Source organism: Epinephelus moara, chromosome 10 (assembly GCF_006386435.1).
Source record: "Epinephelus moara isolate mb chromosome 10, YSFRI_EMoa_1.0, whole genome shotgun sequence".
Lineage (NCBI taxonomy): Eukaryota > Metazoa > Chordata > Actinopteri > Perciformes > Serranidae > Epinephelus > Epinephelus moara.
In genome coordinates, this window is record NC_065515.1 from 32,855,770 (window position 1) to 32,876,462 (window position 20,693).

Genomic DNA, 20,693 nt, shown 5'->3' on the forward strand with positions numbered 1-20,693 from the left:
TCCTGCTCAGATTAGTGTGGGAACAGAGCTGGCTTCAAAAAAAAAAATCTAAATGAATTCTTGATTGTATTTGATGGCTCGCAGAGACTTAATCCTGCTATTGATGACATTTGTGTTTTTGAATTTTTTGGGTCTAATAAAGACAAAAGCTTGTATAAGTGATTCGAAAATCAACATTTGCTTAGCAATCTTTTTCATTAGTGCCCTGATTTTGACAAGTAGAGTTCCTTCTGTTGCATTTAGAGATTCAAACATTGCAGTCATCTTGTCTTCCTGGACTTTACCGCATTACGACCTTGTTTTAGCCGCACTACAGCCTCACCAACAGAAGCCGAGGCTCTATTGGGTTTCTCCATATACATAATTTATTCTGATTCTTGGAAAGCAACCTTAAAGATATACCTTGACATTATATACTCGTGTCCACTTTGTGTGTGTTTGGCCTACAAAAATGACTATTATTATTATTATTGGTAGTGTAATAAAATCTAATCAACTTTCTGGCTAGCAATGACCACTCACGGTTTATAATGAGAAATACTAGTAAAGAAATTGTCACGGTGTCAGAATGTCAAGGTATCCCTTCAGGTCGCTGCTAGAGGAGATTCAAACAAGCTGTAGTACTTGGCCAGGCCCCAGGTCTCTCTCCCAGCCTTCGGACACTCTCCATCAAGTCCTGAAAGCCAGCAAGGCTCCGGTTTCCACTGTAGGACAGAACAGTCTGGGCGTCCACGAAGAGACGAGAGAGTCTGGAGGAGAATGACGACAGGAGGAGTCTTAACTGGGACAAACGCGTACAGATGGGTTTTAAGGACGGTAAACTTTTTTTTTTTACCAGTAATCACCGACTGCAAACATCACAAACTGTGTTCAATGAAGGGCTCAGATGACTATGAACTTAACTTAACATGTTTCTTGCATGAAATAAAATATTCTGACTCTTAGGGTTGGCTGTTTGACCCCCAGCTCCTCCTGTCTACATGAAAAAAGTGTCCATGGACAAGACACTGAACCCCAAAGTGCTCCTGATGGTCAGGCCTGCAACCTTGCATGGTAGCTGGCTGCCTTGAGTGTGGGAGTAGTGTCTTGTAAGGCAAATTACAGTAAAGTGCGATGTAAATGCATCTAATTACCCTTTATATAAAGAAAAGAAAGAAATTGGGGAATTAATGAATTAATAAATGTTGACTGTGGTGGATTTCCTAAGTTTTATGTTGATTTTCACACTACAGTGGCATTAAATTTAATCAACTACTGTCTATCCACGTGAATAGAGGATTTTTAACATAATGAGAGTGCCTCGAAAGATGTTTTAGACTGCAAGCACACACCATTGACCTACACTGACTAAGCTGGGATAGTCATTGCTTTTCATTCTTAAATCAGCTGCTGCCTGGAGAGTTGGGAGGTCTCTGCTGATTTTCTGGCAAGCTCACGGTAAAAACAGACCAGACTTGTACAGATTAAACAGACACAGCGTGTTAATTTGTGAACCTTTGTGCAATGGTGGGCAGATTTGTTTCCCCCTGTTTCCAGTCTTTGTGCTAAGCTGCAGCTTCATATTAAGCATACAGACACAAGAGTGGTATCTGGTTTCTGATCTAATTCTCTACAAGAAAGTAATTATCAGTATGTGTATTTCCCAACATGCTCTCTTGATCTAACAAACAGAATTCAAAGTCAGTAACAACAGGCTGTCATTTTTTTTTAATCAAAACATTTTTAATTCTGACATAAATTTTGACTAACTGCAGTTTGTCCGTTTCTCTTTTAGGCTACTACTCCACCACTCCAGACAGCTGTCCATGCTTTTACCTCCAGTTTACCTACATGGAGTTGTCAAAGTTGCCAACTTGGCCCGTTGTCTCTCCTGGTGTCGGGCTGTGGAAGCAGGGGTTGTTGATGTTGCAGATAATGCCCTGAATCCAGGGCAAGGTGCCTGCTGATGGCAAGGCTTTGTTTGGAAAGTGACCTACAAGGGAAGGAAAAGAAAAACAAAGACAAACAACTTCAGCACTGGGAGATTAGCCGGAGATACGAAACAATGAAAATACTGTGGTGGTGACCTGAAATGCACTCTACGGGCAGCGGTCTGAACAATAATCCCAACATAACCCATACAGCTGTTATGTGAACAAATATTGTGTTTTTTTGTGATATCAAATTATAATGTTATTATCTTTAAATTGATGTGAACTGTCTTTACATGCAAGACTGATCTACATAAGACAAGAACAGCAAGGAAGAGGCATGTTCTCACTTCTTCTTTATGTAGAACCAACCGGCCTATATTGTGTCATGTAATGTTGCGTTAAATTATGTTACCATGTCATGTTATCTCACCTTATACTAATGGCAGACTTCTCAAAGAAGGTGAACTACACAACAGGTTAGGAAAACAAATGTGCGTGGCACAAGACTCACTCTTACTGAGTTAATCCTCTTTAACTGGTTGGCATGAAGCCATGTGTCAGGCCTGTAAGTGTGTGTGTGTCTGAAAAGACACGTATTACATAATATCACTCACATTGGCTCTGTTTGTAGGGAGGGTGTGAATGGCGAACGGAGATGAGGATGACGAAGAGGAAGAGCGGCCAGAGGAGCTCGATGATCAGCTGGATCTGAATAAGAGGAAAATATGAAAGCTGTTATAAATAATCAATGACCTCTGTCAGTGACCATCATCTAGTGTGGCCTACACTGGAACTGATACCGATAATTGTGTTTTTCTTTAATAAAACATCAGACATTTGATTTGTTATAGTTTATTTCTGCTATGCAGTTGTAAAAATAACTTATTTAATGTCCAAACTGTGTTTCATATCATATTTTTCTTTACAGAATTAACCGACTATAATATTTCTTTCTGTGAAGTGAAAGTGTGCCCACCTTGTTCCTCCTGCGGTACGTGATGTTCTTCCAGAGCAGGAGGCCAAGCTGTCGGAAAAACCCCATCGCTCACAGCAGCTACCTGGCCATGATGCAAAGCTGGAAAACACAAAATGTGGTGAGAAAGAGGCACATCTGCAGGGTGCCCTAGTTGTCAAGTTGTCAGGGACAGGGACACATGTCATGTGGCTGCTGTGTCCCCACTTTTATTACAGCGGGGGACATTTATCACCTGTCATCGTCCTCTGTATCTCACTGATTACTGTCTTGTCCTGTCCCTCCCTAATGTCACATATCAAATGTGGGCAAACTGTCATATTGTAAAAGAAAGGTTCAGCAGTGGATCAGGGTCTGATACACTTTTGAGGTAATGGTAGCTTTGCTCATGGGCAGCTCTCACGTGGCAAGAGGAGAGTGTTTGAAACATTTTAACTTGAATACAGAGGGGTGCTGTAACACTACAAATTGCTTGTGTAATTATTCACAGACCAAAATAAATGTATCCAGAGGTCATTAACTGCTGTAGTTTTAGGCACTTTTTCTTTTCATGTAAAGTGAGTGCAAGTGTTTTAAAATACTTGCTAAGGCTTTGTGTGCTGTTAATTAAAATGTGCTAATCTGACTTCTCATTCTGACTGTGAATAAGCCATCATTAGTGAGGACCATCGTGATAAACTGTAGCTGACCTTTCCCCTGCAGAGGACACAACTGTGGCCGAGGATAGTTGAGTTAATCCTCGTAAGAAAACAACTCTTTTTAAAATATTTTTGTATTTCATGCTGTCACCTGAGACATACATATAGAGAAGAAAGTTAAAACATCCTGCATGAGATGGACCCAAAAGGCTATTTTTATATTTTGTTGTGAGTGAAGGTTGTCTTTTGTGCCTGCTGTGATCTGCTCAAGATGGACAATCCCCTGCTTTATCTCGAAATCCTCCTGATCCTGACAGCTTACCTGCTTCACACAGAGACTTTAACATTTGCCTTCGCTCTGTGAATGCCACCAGAGTATGGTCTCTTCCTCATGTTTGTCCTGTGGTTAGTGAATAATCTGGAGATCTGGCTCGTGATTTGGGCCAGGTTAGAAAGCAATGGCCAAGCTCATTGCCTTTGCTACTCTAAAGAAGACATTTGCAACCTTAAAGTTATTTTTCAATTATTATTTTAATTATATTTCAATGAATTGCAGGTGTCAGTACAGGTATATAATGCAGGTATTGTAGCCACTGTATTTTCTTTAACATAACCCTTTCTCTTCCTGTTTTGATCATGTCATTTAAGTTTTTCCCTTTTCAAAGCTGTATGGTGACACTACATCTTAAATAATTTCATGTCATAATATAAAATGAACCACCGGTACAAACTAACGCTAGGCATGTCAGCGTTTCATTTGGGGAGCAACCTATTCATAAAAAATGTAAAGTACAAAAACACAAGTAAAATGCTTTGACTAGTTAACGTTACTACTTATACCATTTGACTTCACAGTTAAACTCGTCCATTGCTACTAAGTTAGCTAAAGAAATAACCTAGCTAACACTAAGCTACGGAGAAGATGAAAACTCTTAGCTAACGTTATTCGGATACAGCTTCCTGCCAGGTTTCACAGCGATAAATTACCTTTAAGAAAACAATAACTAAAACGTAATGAGCTCCCAAGACTCCTTAAACTGTTCTTCATAAATACCTTTCCGTAAAAAAAGATGATAAAAACCTCCTTTCCGCGTTTCGGACACACCAACCCCCGGCAGCTTGTCATTGACTCTCCATTTCCCCAATGTTTGTAACGGCGGGTGTGAGCTGAAGAAAGTCCCGCCCACAGGCGACGCTGATTGGCCGAAGCATGCTATAAGGGTGGAGTCACGGAAGCCGGTAAAGAATCTGATTGGCTCTTGTCTATGTTTTGGCAACAGAAGACAGCTGATTGGCCAAGCACTGACAGAGCAGTGTTATGTGCATGTTATTAAAATCTGTCATGTTCACAGAGCCTCAGATAACAAGAGCTGCATCTAATAATAATAATAATTATAATAATAATAATAATAATAATCAGATAAATAAAAGGCATTACTTTATTAGCACAAGCAGCATGTGATGACATTGAATCCTTAATTAAAACTAATAAAAAAAGCAGTAAGGATATTAATTAATAGCATTACATTTGCAATCATTACATAGATTCTCTTATAAGACCTGTGCTATTATCAATTTGATATATTTTTTCAACTACATATATTGCAAAAACAAGTCCAAATTTAAATATACAGTAGCTCTAACTCAGGTGTTCATGGGCATGTAAATGTTTTAAAATGAAAAACAAAAAACCTTGCATCTGAAACTTATTCCTCAACCACTGACTCTCAATAAATAACATCAAGAAGATATCTTACAGATCATTTTAATGAACATCCAAAACAGCAAGTTCTTAAAAATATATGCATCTCTCTATGAAATAAGGCAATTACCTTTAATTGTGCATGATCTGCTTCCTGTCAGGCACCGTTAGGGAAGCATGTATGAATGAACGGGATTAAATAGTTTACTCTGAAGCGCGTGGCAGACACTTGTTGATATGCATGTGTACATGAGGGACTGGAAGTACGTCACAATGAAATACGCAGACTCTTTGTCCTGATTCAATAAGGTTTCCCTTGCAAAGCGCGTTCAGCTGAGGCACACTGGCAACACACCGGGCTGGAAGACCAAACACTCTAAAATATTCTCAACACCATTCACCACCATGTAAAAGTTAGTCGAGTCAAAATATATTCCGTTCATCGATTATTGCATCTCAGCTACTGCCTGCATTGTTAAATAGATAAATATAAATTGAGCACTACCATCTATCCCTGTCACTTTAAAATATGCTTTCACAATACTCCAACGTGCTTTACATGTTTAAAATATATAGCTAGACTAGTTTGTTGTATTCAGTGATGTGACAACAGCCATGATGTGCTGTGTGATCAATTGCATAATATTTTCTTGGTTTGGCAAAAGTTCATGTAGCTTGAACACTGTGCAGTATTTTTGTCCTTGATACAGCAGGAAGTGCTCAAAGGAACACTGGCTGCTCTTGTCCTGTTAGGAGTCGATATGTTGAGGCTGGCATGGTCTTCAAGTGAATCTGCACAGAGGGAGAACAATCAAAATGTAAACTGAGAGAATATGCTATAGTCACTTCACAATAAACTGAGTGGAATATCTATGTAATTGAAGATGAAAGTATTTCATCATTTCTCACCTCTCCGACAGCATTGGTCAGGATCTGGATGATCTTGTCGTGCGGTGTGGCGACGACACTCTGCCCGTTGATTTCAATAATGCGATGACCAACACGAATGCCTCCTCTCTCTGCTATACCGCCCCGCATCAGACTGCAAATCTACATCCAGGAAGACAGAGGGAAGTTTATTTTGTCAAAGAACTGCAGAAAATACAAAAACAACTGTGAAGGCGAGACAAGCCTGAATCCAAACTGGACTTTATAGTGACACACAGAACATAAGAATATGGACTTACAATGCCGTCCTCAACACTGAAGCCCAGCTGAAACTTGGGATCTGGCCTCCTGATAATCGCCATGGTGACTGGCGGACAGTGGACGATGCTGAGTTTCACATGCTTTTGGCTTTTTAAGTCCTGAAATAGAAACAAAATGTAAATTACAAAATTTTCTGAATGCTCATGTCTGACCACAGCTTAATAAAACAACTCTGGTAAACCTAACTGGAAATACTATTTTCATTGCAAACATGATGTAACTGACTAATTACGTGTTTAATGTTAGTCTTTATCCAGGTTTTGTGTGCTGCATTCGTAAGTTAAAAGGTCTGCAAACACTTGTCTTCTCTAGTCTTGAGCAGTTTGTAAAAACTTTTGTTCCTCAAAAATTGCTTTTGATGTTTTCCATCTTGTGAAATCTTGTTTATACAGTCATGCAATATAATGCAGCAAGATTAAATGCTGTCTCTGAATAACCATTGAACTCACACAGTCTCAAAATGCTGAACATTACACACTTCACAATATTATATTCAGTGCAGGGCTGTTGGCATCATACAGGTCCATGACAGGTAAATATTAAACTTTACTCTACCTTAACATTATGAAAACTCTTTAAACTCTAGAATTATTAAATATAAGCGCAAACATACTGGTTATACACTACTGGATGACTTCTGATACTGGCCCTTCAAACCCAAATTAATATTTGAATCCGCTATCAAATCAATGTTGGTACATGTAAACCCACACTGCATGGAAACACAGTGCCACCTAGTGAATGCTAAGGACAGTGCAATTGCTGTGAAGAAGGCATGTTCACTTGAATGTAGTGTAGAATTCTGATATTCCAGCATAATAACAACACTTTTATTATTGTTGATATGAAAATACAATTACTATGACTGTAAGTATGTACCCTGTGTGCCCCTCTTACCCGGATGATGTTCTGGCAGGTGGCAATGGGCAGACCCACCAGACTGGTGCTGTTGACAGACATGATGCGGTCCCCGATGCTGAGCTCGCCGCTGCGCTCGGCAGGACCTCCGTGAAGGAGGTTGGCCACCACCACTGTGGGCAGGATGGAGCCCCAGCCAGACTCCACCACCGCCAGACCCAAGATCTCTCCAGCAGCCTTGGTGATGGTTACCTGAACCACAGAATCACAGAGATGACAATGTTTTCATGTGGTTAACCAGTGATTCCCCTAAAATTATCTACATTCTACAAGTGTTCAGGGTCATAAGTAAAAAACATTGTAATATATAAATCCAATCTGACTTCAGCAGCTGCCCTACATGAAGAAGAAACTACATTTTCTTGTTTTTTGGGGAGCATTTTTATGCCTTCATTTGAAAGTAGACAAGAGACAGAGAAGGAAAATTAACAAGAAAGCAATAAAGGTCTCTGGCCAGAACTGAACCAAGGACATTTATAATCACCACAGTGTATGGTGTGCATCCTCAGATACAGATAAGAAACGAGATTAGGTGAGATGAAATGAAGGCGAGAGACAAAGGTTAGGGCAGGAGTAGCATCAATTCCGCATCAGTGATTAATGATTGAAATGATACATTCAACCAATACACCTCATATGACTCTTCTTACATGTGCACTGTACATTTTAATGATATATATTAATGACCACCTTCTACAAGCGATAGCTATATATGAATCATGTTAAGATTACAGAACAACTGTTATTTGTGTTTAACCCCAATCACTCTGCTTACGTCTCGGATGTTCTGAGAGTCAGAGAAGTGCGCCAGGTCTCCGTTGTAGAGCTCCTGACTTTCCAGGTAGTCACTGTACTCGCCAGGCCTCAGGTCACTGGCCTTGATGCCGCTGGCCTGAAGAAACTGCTGGTAGGCCACTCCGAATGCCTGACCGATAGCCTGGGCGATGACCTGAGCCTGGATGGAGAGACAGGACGGAGGAAAGAGATTTGACTCAGGTTTCAATTTGTTAAATAAATTTGTTCCTTCACTCTTTTACTCTCCACTGTCACATGAATACATGAAAGCAAATGAGTTCATTTGCAAAACACTAAACAGTGCATCCAAAACATATGTCACACCCTGAGACTAAAGCAACAAAAAATAGAGCCTCTAGTCTGGAAAGGTTTCCTAGTGTCCTATAAAAGGTGATCTATTTTTTACTCCTTCATCTGTTATTTGTCTCATTTAGCCGTTCCCCTGCCCGATGTAAATCTCATTTCAAATAAAGCTGTTCATATAAAAAAAAAGAGTTAAGTTGGGAATACTATAGCAGTAGACACAGTGGCCTCATGGCCTTCAGTATCCCACAGCTAATTCGTTTCTAAAAAGAAACCCTTCCTCCCCCTATTCAGTCTTGCCAACAGTGGGAAACTGGGACGACAGCCAGAGCGTTTTTACATTCAGGAGAACTCACTGGCTGTCTGGGGGAAGTAAACCAGGCCAAGCTGAAGCTGAAACTGTCATCCAGCCGAAAACAGCACATTTGATCTGAGATGCAGAACTGAGGGGATAAAAAGACACCCCAGTGGACCTAGACAATGTCTTGACTGGTCGGCCTGTTTGTGGGTAATGTGGGAATGGATATGATGAAGTTGGGGCCACAAAGTAGATCATAATGGCAGAGCAGGAAACACTTTTTAAAAAAATCGAATAAAATGACTCTTCAGTTGACTAACTTACATCGTCAGAGGAGAAGACATGACAGATCATTAAGCACTTCTTCTGAGACCCCGAGGAGGATGAAGAGGAAGAGTTAGCGGCTGGGTCGCCATCCTGTCCTTTACGTTTCCTGCGTGCCATCAGGACCACGATGTCACCAATGTCTGCGATGTACGAGATCATCTGCAGAGCGTGATCCATCATGGCTTCCTGAGAGGAAACGAGACATGAGGGCGTTATATAATTGTATAATATTAGAAACAGAGACAAGACAGGAAGGTCTGGTTTGCACTTGCAGAGACTTGAAACTTGTTTCAGAAATCCAGAACAAAGAACCCTGCTCCACCTTATTGTTTTCTCTTTTTGTGTTAAGCCTTAATTGCCTGGCATGCTACTTGCAAGCCACTTACAAAATTCTCCTTGGTGAGACATTCAAGGACAATTTAATTTCCCAAAAATGACAAAAGGAACTGCACTGATGAAAAAAAACTGCGAGAATGATTATGTGATTTTCTTTTACTGGAAATGTTGCTGTTGAGCGGCCATTATATTTCATTAATCTTTTAATTCTGAGAAGTTTTCTTTAATGCAAGAACAAGGAGAATAATTAAAGAAAGACTTCTGCAAACAAACTCACAAATAACTTCACCAAAATTCAGGCAACTCTCCGTCTGAATACAAGTTGTATTGCAAAAGTCAAGGTCACAGTATGACATTTAAAAAATAAAGTATCAAAACTAAGTGGCTTAAATAGTCAATAATATTATTTGTAATTTAAAACTGAAACCAGTGTTGAAAAATTGAAAAAAAAAAAAAGAAAGAAAGAAAAAAGTTGAAAAATTGAAAAAAAAAAAAGAAAGAAAAAAAAAAAGAAAAGGTTTTCAAACATCCATATTCCACAATTATGGTGCATTGGCCTGCCACACAAAGTGGGAGCTGACAGTAGATGACCCACTTTGACTCCCCTGACAATTCAACCACATAGTGGTGGAGAAAATAGACTCTACTATAACTGCAACATTACTGCAGAGCTCTCGTATTAAATCACCATTCAGTTCTATATTAAGGATTCCTGCTGCCAGAGCTCAGCTTGAGGGTGAAACTTGCTGCCTCATAAAAGAGAAGTTCACTAATGCATGCTTTTATAAAATCCTGAATGAATTACATTTTAGTTATTTAACTCATGGACATGATGAGGGAGCAGGTAGAACACCAAGTTGGGAAAAACAATGTGTGTCCATTGTTTATTTTGGGCAGCTGCAGATATCTAAGCAGGGCTTGGTTCTGACATATCTTGGCATATTAATTCTATAACTCCTCCAATCGCACGTTGTTGACTAAGCCATCCCAGTGAAAATACCCACACATATTCCTGGATGAACTAAAATATGGTTATGAATTTTATTTGATGCTAAAAGATTTTAATTCAAAACCTGTACATAGCTGTAACCTACCTGTTCACACTATTATAATCATTTTATCTGGATAACTGAGATCCATCCCACAACCTGAAAGCCACTGTGATTCCATTCCAAGTGTTAGTAGAGACTAATACTGAAAACGTTTTCTAGCTGAGAGCAAAAACTTCAGGTCCTTACAATGAAGACAATAATGTGGTCCAAAAAAATCCCCCCAAATTTAGAAAAAGAAATTCAAAGCTATGAGGTAAATTTCATTCATACGACTTTGTCTGAGCATTTAGAAAAACACACCTGTGTGTCAGCAGTGAGAACTTTGATTCGCTGCGTGGAGATGAACAGATCCACCTCTGTCATTGGCTGCGACTCTCCCTCTGGAGCCTGAAACAAACACAGTCTCACTGATATCCTGATGACAACATTAAAATAAATCCAGCTAATGCAATGATAGAAAAAAAAATTTATATGTCAAAAATCCTTCACTAGAACAAACCTTGGTTCCTACAGCTTAAGGCAAAGTAGATTTAAAACTTTTTAAGATCTATGTAATGCAACTAGGAATGAAATTTAAGACCAATAGCAAAAGTTAAGAGAAAAATAAAAAAACATTAACAGACATCACAGCTGGCGTCTGCCGAGGAGTTTTTTTGCCGTTGTTGGTTCGGCTAGTCTGATCTGTGTGTCCAAGGTAACCCTGATCCAGCAACATGGCACTGCTGTGTTTCCGTGTCCACTGTGAGCATCTCTTAGTTGAGTTCACCTTGATGCGGTCCACAGCCTCCTGAGCCTGCGTCATACGGGCGTTTGTAGACGGGTTCTTCTCTGATTTGATCTGAGTGGAGCCCAGATACTTCGCACCAAATATCACTCCATCCAACAGGTCTTCAGGGTCACACGGACCAGGCACTGAAAGAGAAAAACACATCAGCATACACAAAGACATGGCCTCATTTCTTTTAAATGACATGTGAAACAAAAAAAAAAAATCCAGCTAATCTTTATAAAACCAAAGAAGAGAGCTGGAGCGTCTCACCATCTTTATATGAAGGATGATCACTCTGCAACAACAGCAGAAACAGAAATTAATGAACTGTCAAGACTGAGGTGCATGGTGCATGAATCCATGACCCAGCCCCTAAATCTTAATCCTAACCACTCAACAACTTACAAAACGCAACAATCTTTTAAGGGAGTTTGGTACTGGGTCACAGAATTTCATCAGTTTTAGTCAAAACAGAAATTACAGCCGACAATTAAATGTCATCATTGATGAAACCTCTACAAATGCAATAAATCTACTTTGATTTAAATTGTTGTGGCGCTCCTTTAAGCTGAAATCACACAGACAAATAAGCATACATCACAACAAGTAGTTTGAAACGTCTGTAAGTTACATGAGGAATTGGGAAAATGAATAATTCAGTCTTAACATAACTAACTTGGAATTTATTTATACTTCTTAAGGTGGATATAATAATAGTACCTCAACTTGCTCGCTGTCCGCAGCAGCCTCCTCTACCTCCGGAGGCTCCTCGCCCATCTTCATCCACACTGGCTCAGGATACTCATCATCAGGCAGCGAGGCGAGGGAGTCCTCTCTGTGCCTCTGCTGTTGACCATTCCCATAATGCCCCCAGAACCTTTGAGCGTCCTCCTGGCTGTAGGAAACAGACACTACAGCGTCCATGTCCCCTCTGCGGGGCAGACAGGGGGGACTGGGTGCTGTGATCTCTGTGAACTGCAGCAGCCCCAGCAGGTCTCTCTGGTGGCTTTCAGAGAACAGCAGCCCCGTGGTTTCAGTGCTGTCGTCTGCTATTAGAGAGGGAGCACACGCTTCCAGCTCAGACAGGCTGGGGTACTGATGCTGGGCGAGGTGAGGTGGTGTCTGGCGGTTGGGACGAGGCTCTTCCCCCATGAGCTGCAGCTGGCTGAGCAGTGTGTGGATGTGGCTGTGGTCTTCATCACCTGCTCTCCTGTTGGCAGCCTCCTCCTCACCGACCCTATTCTCCACATCACTTAAGGTAACCTCCTCCTGCTCCTGGTATTCCCCAACATCCTTCAAGTCCTCACCCCTCACCTCTTCCACAACTGCTTCATCCTCTCCTTCCAATTCCACTTCAGTATTGTGGACTGGCTCTGCAATTCTTCCTACAAGCTCCTGCTGGTTCATGTCAAGTGGAGCCACAGTGTCACTCACGCTTGGACTGCTCTTGTCCAGACTGTCAATGGAGGCAGGGAAGCTGGGGTCATCCAGATCATCCGCTGAGCCCACCTCACTGGAAGAGTCTGACCTCCAGTCTAATGGAGGAGGCTCGATCAGGTTGAAGGAGTCCACATCCTCCACCTCTGAACCTGGCGGAGCTGCCACAGTCTGTCTGCTAACCTCAGAGGCTCCATCAACAGGAAGAGTGACAGGGCACAAGGAGTCAGACTGATCAGCGGGGCAGACGTCTGAGTTCATTTTGAAAGAAAGCCTGTCAGAGGAAAAGTTTGATTTAAGAGGTCATCTGGAAATGGGTTCACTTAGTCTCCAACTACATGCATGGCATTGTCATAAAACATAAGAAAAAGTAATTGATGTGAACCAAACTGCAATTGCAATTGTCTCACTAATGTCTTTAGTGCTAGTAGATGCCATGAGTTAACCCAGCACTATCTTAATTACAATCATGTAACACCATGACCATCAAGATAGAGAAAGCAGTCTAGAGCTCAAAGTACAAGGACAGCGTGTACAGTATGTGTAACCATCAAATAGACCCTTTGTTAACACACAACTTCAGACCCCTTTTATCTATGAAAGATTTCAATGCAGGTAATTCAGTTGCCAGTACATATATATTAATACACTGTAAAATAAACTACCTGGAGGAAAAGGTGACGTATGTTCCCCGTGCATGAGATAGAGCGAACCAAACCTCATTCAAAAATCTGCAATTTTACAATGTATTCTGAATTTGCAAATATAAAAATCTCTTCCAACAACATTTAAACGTCATTTTATTAATCAGGCAGATTTTCTGGTAAATTCGGCATATATATATGATCCACATTTAATTATAAAAACCATACAGGCTCACAAATAAGCAGTCATGTTGTTTCAGAGACGAAAAATCCCGAGAGCCCAAAATAACAGACACATAGTACAAATAAGATCACTGCTTGTAACAATGAAGTGGATGTTGCTTTAGCGGTTTAAAGAGTTGCCTGTTATTCCGAAAAACTGTCATATATTGACCTTTATCACGTGCTTGGAAATAACAGCAAAACTTAAAATAGAGGAAATGTTAATGGGAACTGGAATTTGCTCATAGCTGTAAGGCAGAACATAGTGGGGCAAAGTAATGAGGGCTGGCTGTTTAGAAAACTAACGGTATCTGTGAACTAATAAAACAGCAGGAACTTGAATAACGTTTCCATTTTAATATGTGAATCAGTTACAGCTCAGTTTTGCTTTCTAAAGTTAACGTTAGCCATCAAAGTAGCTCAATGCTAACTAGTTAGCTAATTACAAACCGCAGCATCCCAACAGGGGCTAACTTGCAAGATATGTCATTTGTGTGGTAAAATAATGTGGTTTAAAAGGCTAATAAAGCAGCTCTCACCTGATATTTGAGGTCTTTCTCGGTTCCTTTGTGCCCCCACACACACAGAGACTCCTCTGGGAGCCACGACAGATGAGTTGACGTGGTTTGAGATTTGAGTCTTTTCCAAAACTTTGGCTTTGTTTTATTCGTCATACTAACAACGGCAGCCTCGGTGAATGTAGCAGGCTCACATGAGTCAAGAGTGAAAAGCAGTCACGATAAAAAATATAGTTTTCTTGTCATTGTTGCTGCTGCTGTCGAGTCGACAGCTTTTATTTATTCACTGACTCTGTTGCTAAGCTGCGTTCACGTACGGTTGTAGCTTCCGATTTCTCATCAGTATCTTGGTTTCTACTTTCTCTTCTGTGCACCTAAACGCATGACTTAACAGCAAACTTTATTTACAGCTCTTTATCATATACCGAGTTACTAAAAAATCGAAAATACAAACATGGAGCATGTTTATTTATTTCAATACAAATGCAACCACTCAATGTATAATTTGCTGTACCCGTTTTCTCAATCCGGATCTGTCCGTCAGCACATGAAGGCAACGGTTGCAGACGTCATGTTGAGCCTTTCAGACCTGCTCAATCAAACACCCACAAAACGATCCAACAGAGCACAGACAACTCAATTTATTTAAAAAATTAGTTTACATAATTGACATAACATTTGACTCCAGGCAGCTTCCGTCTCGTTTCACCAGTGACAGACTGTTTCCATATAAAACCATATTAGTGTACCTGTGGGCTGTTTTCTACTGATTCTCAAACACAAATAAGCTCATTTCAACACCAGAGGAGCTTATTCATGACTACAGTTACTGTGCTGTAGCTTGAGGATATTACAACATTTAAGTTGGTCCTTTTAAAGATGATGTGACAGAAATCTAATTCTTACCTAAGTGATCCAACTAACCCACTTGTAAAAATCACAAAAAAAAGTGAAATGACTAATCCACTATTTATGAATCTGCACTGTAGAAGAAAGAATGTACGACTGAACATTAGGTGTATGGAGTGTGTATGCACATAAGGCAACAATTTACCACTCTTCCCACAATCTCATTGTATCCACACAGCTTTAATTTCTAAACGCAACCACTACTGTCCCTGTAGAGTAAGTAGGAGGTACTTAATGTGCTTAATAAGTTGATTTATCCAGGAGCTACCCCCAGTTAACTACAATGTCATTAGGACTTAGTTGTGATGCTGACCGAATACTGCTTTCTGAAGAAACCCTACACCATGCTAAAATGCTATGTGAATACTTTCATCTGCATGTAACAACACGAGTTGAAAATAAATTCAATTTGTGTGATTGTGATGCTACTGAGAAAGACGAGTTTAGTAAAGGTACATTTGATTGATTAATCTCATCATCAAGTCTCTCCGCAAACTGTTCGATGACTGACTGAACTGAAGATCAAGAGGCTTCCAGTCACATCTGATGAAGCACTTGGACGACTAGCTACAACTCTACTAGTATTAGGTCAAGATGATTTTATCTTTTTCAGACATTTTCAGTTCAAAATAGACATTAAACTCCACCGACAGTCCGACTGAAGTCTGATCACAGTAAATTTCTGCCGCTCATCCTTTCATTCAGCATTTTCTACCAGTACATATCATTCATTCACCTGAGCTACTCCTCACTGTGAGGTGAAGACTATGTGCTGTCTGTCTCATCACTATCTCCGGCATTCATCTGAATCAAACCAATCAGAGATGAGATGGTGCCCATCAGCCCCACCAGCCAGTTAGGGAATCGTCCCGCCCACAGGAAGCCGGGCGGCATCCAGTGAATGGCGTTACTGAGGTCAGCCATGCTGCTGAGGATGGAGAGGGCCTCCCCTCGCATCTGTCTGCGGAGCTGAGAGCGACTGCAGGAGAAAAACACAGCTGTTCATCAGAACATTTTCTCTTCCTCTACACTGATGGCAAAGAGAGTAAACACTTGAAAGGAAACTGTAGATACAACACCTGTTGCCTTCTCCATCCCTTTCACATCTCCTCAGCTTCTTCTTCAGTAGCAGCAGAACGCGGAGCGATCTGAGGAGCAAAAGATTCACATCACACTTCAGCTCAGACTGACTGTGTTTCATGGCCATTTGCTCCAAATTCAGCAAGTAAAGCAGGTGACTAAGTCAAGCTCAATCTTACAAATTATTCTGTTAACATGATCAGCATTTTGCAAGTCAAGATCCAGTGTACAAGATTTATTGGCATCTAGCAGTGAGGTTGCAGAACAAAAACTTCTCCCATGTGACAAGCGTGTAAATGCTTGGATGAATGCAAATGTCCCTATGTAGAGCCAGTGTATGGATTGTCCCTTCTGGGCTACTGTAGAACAACATGGTGGACTTTTTCCCAGCCTTATCCTTATATTCAGTGCAGTAATTAAGTATTAATTTGAATCAGCATGTATGTGACACTTGTCTTTCTGGCATTTTAATTTTAAATCAGTGTTTTCCGTCAGATTTGATTTAATGTGTGTGTACAGACGACCTCAGACCTGAGTATTCCCAGCAGCAGTGAAGTCCCCCACAGCACCGTGCTGAACAGCCACCACTTGTCAGACTTGGCTTTGATGAGCTCGGCGTCAGCGGCCCAGGCGATGTGTTCACAGGGGTAGTAGAGCTGGTCGGCCATGTTGGTCAGCACCGAGATCCAGCGCACAGCTGTGTCCTCTTCCTTTGGGAGACATGATGCCATGTGCATTAATGCTGCATATTACAGGGTGAAACGGTGTGTTTATGTATCACATCATCGTCTGCAAGATCAGTATTGTTTTCACAGAAAAGGTAACTAATGATGTGTTTTAAAATTTGTCCATGTTGTATTCATAAATTAACATCTACTGCAGTGCTGACGGGTAAAATGTGAGCATTGTGTCATTTTAGGAAAAATTAAACAACTTTAAGTTTGTTATTTTGAAATAATCAACAGTGTATCCTGAGTCTTAGCAAACACAACCACTGTCAAAGCTTCGTGGGAACAAAATAGTCAGTGTTTTATTTTGAAACAGTTAGTGCTGTTTGTCTTCTGTATAGTTTATATTGTTGTCATAATTTGTGTGTTTGACTTCTGTGTACTTTATATTGTTTGCACTGCACAGCACCTTGTTTTTAAAGGTGTTTATCAAATAAAGTTCACTTACTTACTGTCCAGTACAATAGCAGATGCCCATTTTGTGCAGAATATCAACAGAGAACCCTTTTATATTCTTTAAACTTTCCAAAAAGACAATGACAAGAACTATTTAGTATAACAGAAGCTAATCAATCCCTCCCTGGCTAAATAATAAAGAATGAAAATAGGATGGAGCAGAGTGTTGTTGTGTTGCTCACCCCGCCTCCAAACCCGTAGCTGTGGGAGTAAGCCAGCATGGACAGATCATCAAACAGCCTCAGCACCGTCCTGCAGTGACTGAGCTGAGCAGAAAACAGCAGCAGACGTTGCCCGAGCCGCTGGGATGACACATCTGTTTCTGCCTTCCGGGAGAGAACTCCTCCGACCAGCTGCGAGCCATAACAGCACGTACGGATCTGAAGGGACAAACAGAGGAGGAAAACTCTGGGTAATGTCAGAATCACTTTTTAATGACAAGAGTGTTTAAATAGGAAGCTTTATTGCCAAGGATGTTGTGACAGCTGATCTCTTCTTTATATATTCTGTAAGACAATTTTCACTTGTTTTCAGGCTTTGATTTAAACAGAACAACTGTCTAATACTCCACCCTTTATGAATGGTTTATATGTTATATGACTAATGGCTTTAATAATGTTAATAGATCATTTACTAATTCTTTATAAATACAAGACATAAGCCATTAAGAAGAACAGTTAAAGTTGTTGGGCTTTGAAAAAAGCCTTTACCAACAAGAATCCCCGGGAACAGCTGTAGAGCATCTAGACCATAAAGCACTTATCAACAACTACGTACAATGGGTGCAATGTTATTTTAATTTTAGTAATGATTAATCTGCTGATCATTTTCTCAGCCACTTGTTTGGTCAATAATATGTCAGAAAATATGGAAAATAGGGCAACTAACGATTATTTTCATTGTCTAATTGAAGTTGACTAATCATTTTATCGAAAAATGTGTTAAAATTTTGAAAAATGTCTGCCCGTCTCTCCCAAACCCCAAAACTATGTCATGTAATGTCTTGTTTCGTACTCACGCCAAAGGGTTTTAACTCACCGTCATGGAAGAGTGTGTAAAGCTGCCAATATTTGAACGTAAGAAGCTGCAATAAGAGAATTTTGAGGGTATTTTTTATAGTAGTTTTCTATGAGAAATGACTCAAACCGATTAGTCAACTACTAAAATAGTCATCAATTATTTTAATAGTCGATTAGTCATCGATAAGTCGACTAATCGTTGCAGCCCTAATGGAAAATGGCCACAACTTCCCAGACCCTAGGATTAATGAAAAGCTGAAACCAGAGAATGAAAAATGACCCAAATGACTGATTGATTATTAGAGCAGATGCAGATTAATATCCTCCTGAATGCCTAGTGATTAACGGACTATTAAGGGTATTAACGTAGTATTTCAACATTTCTGATAGGGATGCACGATATTGGATTTTTTGCAGATAACTGACACGCCGATATCTAACAACTCATTTGACTGATAACTGATACTGATATCAATATATCTAATATCCAATATATGCCAATATTATCTTGGAAGTATATCTTGTTATAAATTATATCAAATTTATTATTGATTGTATAACATTATATCCATGTATTCTACGTTATAATATTGTACTATACTATGTAACATAATACTACCACGTTTCACCTTATAAGCTGCCAGGACACTATTGTAATCCTAGGTATTCTTCTTCTTCTTCTTCTTCTTCTTCGTCTTCTTCTTCTTTTTTTTGATTTATCAAAAATTGAGCATACAGTGCATCAAAATGTTTGACTGTAAATGGTACTGTAAATATATACATGCAAATTCTTGCAAAAATAAATCTTCAATGTTCATGAAAAAAATGACAAAATTCTAGAGTCATGGTAGATGATGTGTGGCAAATTTCAGAATTTTATCTCAAAAACTGAATTTTTGACAGCATTTTGAATTTTGCTCTAATGTGAACAATTGGAGTCAATGTAAAATGGCATTTTTAAACATCAGTTTTTCACTTATGGAGCAAATCAATCATTGTTACAAACAAATTACCAACATCTCCATGCTGTCTAGATGCAATATGTGTATTTTCAGATTTTTGTCTTAATAACTGAATTTTTTACAGTTTTTTCAAATCTGCCTTTCCATGCACGGATGACTGCTTTCCTACACAACAGTGAATGGCTTACTCAATTTGTGAAGCCACTGTTGAGTTGCTACTTGCCAATTAGCTCAGAGCAGTAGATGACCATCTTCCTGTGCTCCAGTTTATTGCTTAAAATTGCCTGAGCGTGACTGATCACTGTGCAGCATCTTCAGGTCTTTTTTCTGCTAGAAAATCTGCTTTCTCATGCTTGAAAATAAACCAAACTTTGCACAAAGATCCAGTGTCAATACTTCAGTGTGAAACCATCTGAGGCTTCTCACTTTGCACATAGCTCAACTAGTTAAACAGCAATTTTTCACTTACGAAGCAAATCAATCATTGTTAAAATAAATTACCAACATCTCCATGCTGTCGAGATGCAATATGTGTATTTTCAGATTTTTCTGGCTTAGTGAATTTGTGAAGCTATACATGAAATGACACTGACTAATTAGCTCAGTGAGATAGAAGTTGACTCTTAGACTCAGAAGTTGTGAGTTCAAGCCTCAGCTGATGCAAAAGGCACATTTTGTTGCTAAATTCCTAAATGTCTTCCAATTCTTCTGCTTGTTTCTCTGCTCAGAATTGCCTAAAAATGCCCTGACCCGATGCGCAGCAGCTATAATTATAGTTCTATTTTTGTATGGACAAACACTAAGTATCATTACCTAATCATATCATATATTAGTCTGGTGTACACTGTTGACATAGACTTGTTGACTCTGCTGCTGTTAATCACACATCTGTCAATTTTGCTCGTTTCAGTTTTCCCCTCAATCGTTATTGTTTTTTAAACCTCATATTATTATTTCTTTTCTTTTTTTTTTTTTTACTTTATCTATTCATTTGATTTCTGTACTTGTACTGCTGCAACAACGGAATTTCTCTCTATTAAGGCTTATTTTATCTTGACATATGTCACACAGCAAAATGACACACAAAAGATTAGGCTGCAAAAAGCACTCCTAATGTGCAGGCTACTGTGGTTAGATTCTGCTTTCGTGTCAAACACCCTGAGGTTGAATGGATGGAATATAAAACAGAGACTAATATAAAACCAGTGAACTATCACCTACTAGAGAGGATACCGGTGATGTGTTCACGTGCACCCCTCATCATTTCAATATTAAACAACATGAGTTACTTACAACTTTATCTCTTCCTCTGTAAGACTCCAGTAGTCTGACCAGAGACTCCACAGACGGCTGCATGTCTGTCTGTCTGTCTGTCTGTCTGCCCGCTGTTCAAACACTCTCACAAAGACACGACACGATAAATAAACACTTAAATATGAAGCTCCTGCACAACATCTCCTCTGCAGTTATCAGCTGGACTTTGAA

At 39.8% G+C, this 20,693-nt stretch overlaps 3 protein-coding genes across 4 annotated transcripts in view; all 3 read right to left on the reverse strand.

The window, feature by feature from the left end:
- The window catches only part of abca7 (ATP-binding cassette, sub-family A (ABC1), member 7), a 33,668-nt gene extending 28,983 nt beyond the window's left edge, over positions 1-4,685 (reverse strand). Inside the window, exons 1-5 of one of the 2 annotated variants that reach the window (XM_050055076.1) lie at positions 4,579-4,685; positions 2,890-2,988; positions 2,528-2,621; positions 1,831-1,972; positions 625-749 (exon numbers count right to left, since the gene is read on the reverse strand). In XM_050055076.1, the coding sequence (XP_049911033.1) occupies positions 625-749; positions 1,831-1,972; positions 2,528-2,621; positions 2,890-2,955 (427 nt within the window). In that variant the 5' untranslated portion in view covers positions 2,956-2,988; positions 4,579-4,685. Of the gene's footprint in view, positions 1-624; positions 750-1,815; positions 1,973-2,527; positions 2,622-2,889; positions 2,989-4,578 lie in introns of those variants that run through there. The other variant, XM_050055077.1, reaches the window with a different exon arrangement.
- A 260-nt stretch (positions 4,686-4,945) lies between these two features.
- si:ch73-40i7.5 (amyloid-beta A4 precursor protein-binding family A member 3) lies at positions 4,946-14,531 on the reverse strand. Its single transcript, XM_050054681.1, has 11 exons — positions 14,076-14,531; positions 11,954-12,944; positions 11,504-11,528; positions 11,231-11,376; positions 10,765-10,851; positions 9,074-9,262; positions 8,129-8,308; positions 7,333-7,545; positions 6,414-6,533; positions 6,136-6,276; positions 4,946-6,018 (listed from the first exon to the last, which is right to left on the reverse strand). The coding sequence occupies exons 2-11, from the start codon at positions 12,929-12,931 to the stop codon at positions 5,947-5,949; spliced, it is 2,151 nt and encodes a 716-aa protein (XP_049910638.1). The 5' UTR covers positions 12,932-12,944; positions 14,076-14,531; the 3' UTR covers positions 4,946-5,946.
- Positions 14,532-14,673: 142 nt separating this feature from the next.
- Positions 14,674-20,693, reverse strand: pex11g (peroxisomal biogenesis factor 11 gamma). The gene is made up of 5 exons (XM_050054682.1): positions 20,502-20,693; positions 17,410-17,607; positions 16,575-16,753; positions 16,043-16,111; positions 14,674-15,942 (listed from the first exon to the last, which is right to left on the reverse strand). Exons 1-5 carry the CDS (start codon positions 20,562-20,564, stop codon positions 15,729-15,731), a joined length of 723 nt encoding a protein of 240 aa, XP_049910639.1. The 5' UTR covers positions 20,565-20,693; the 3' UTR covers positions 14,674-15,728.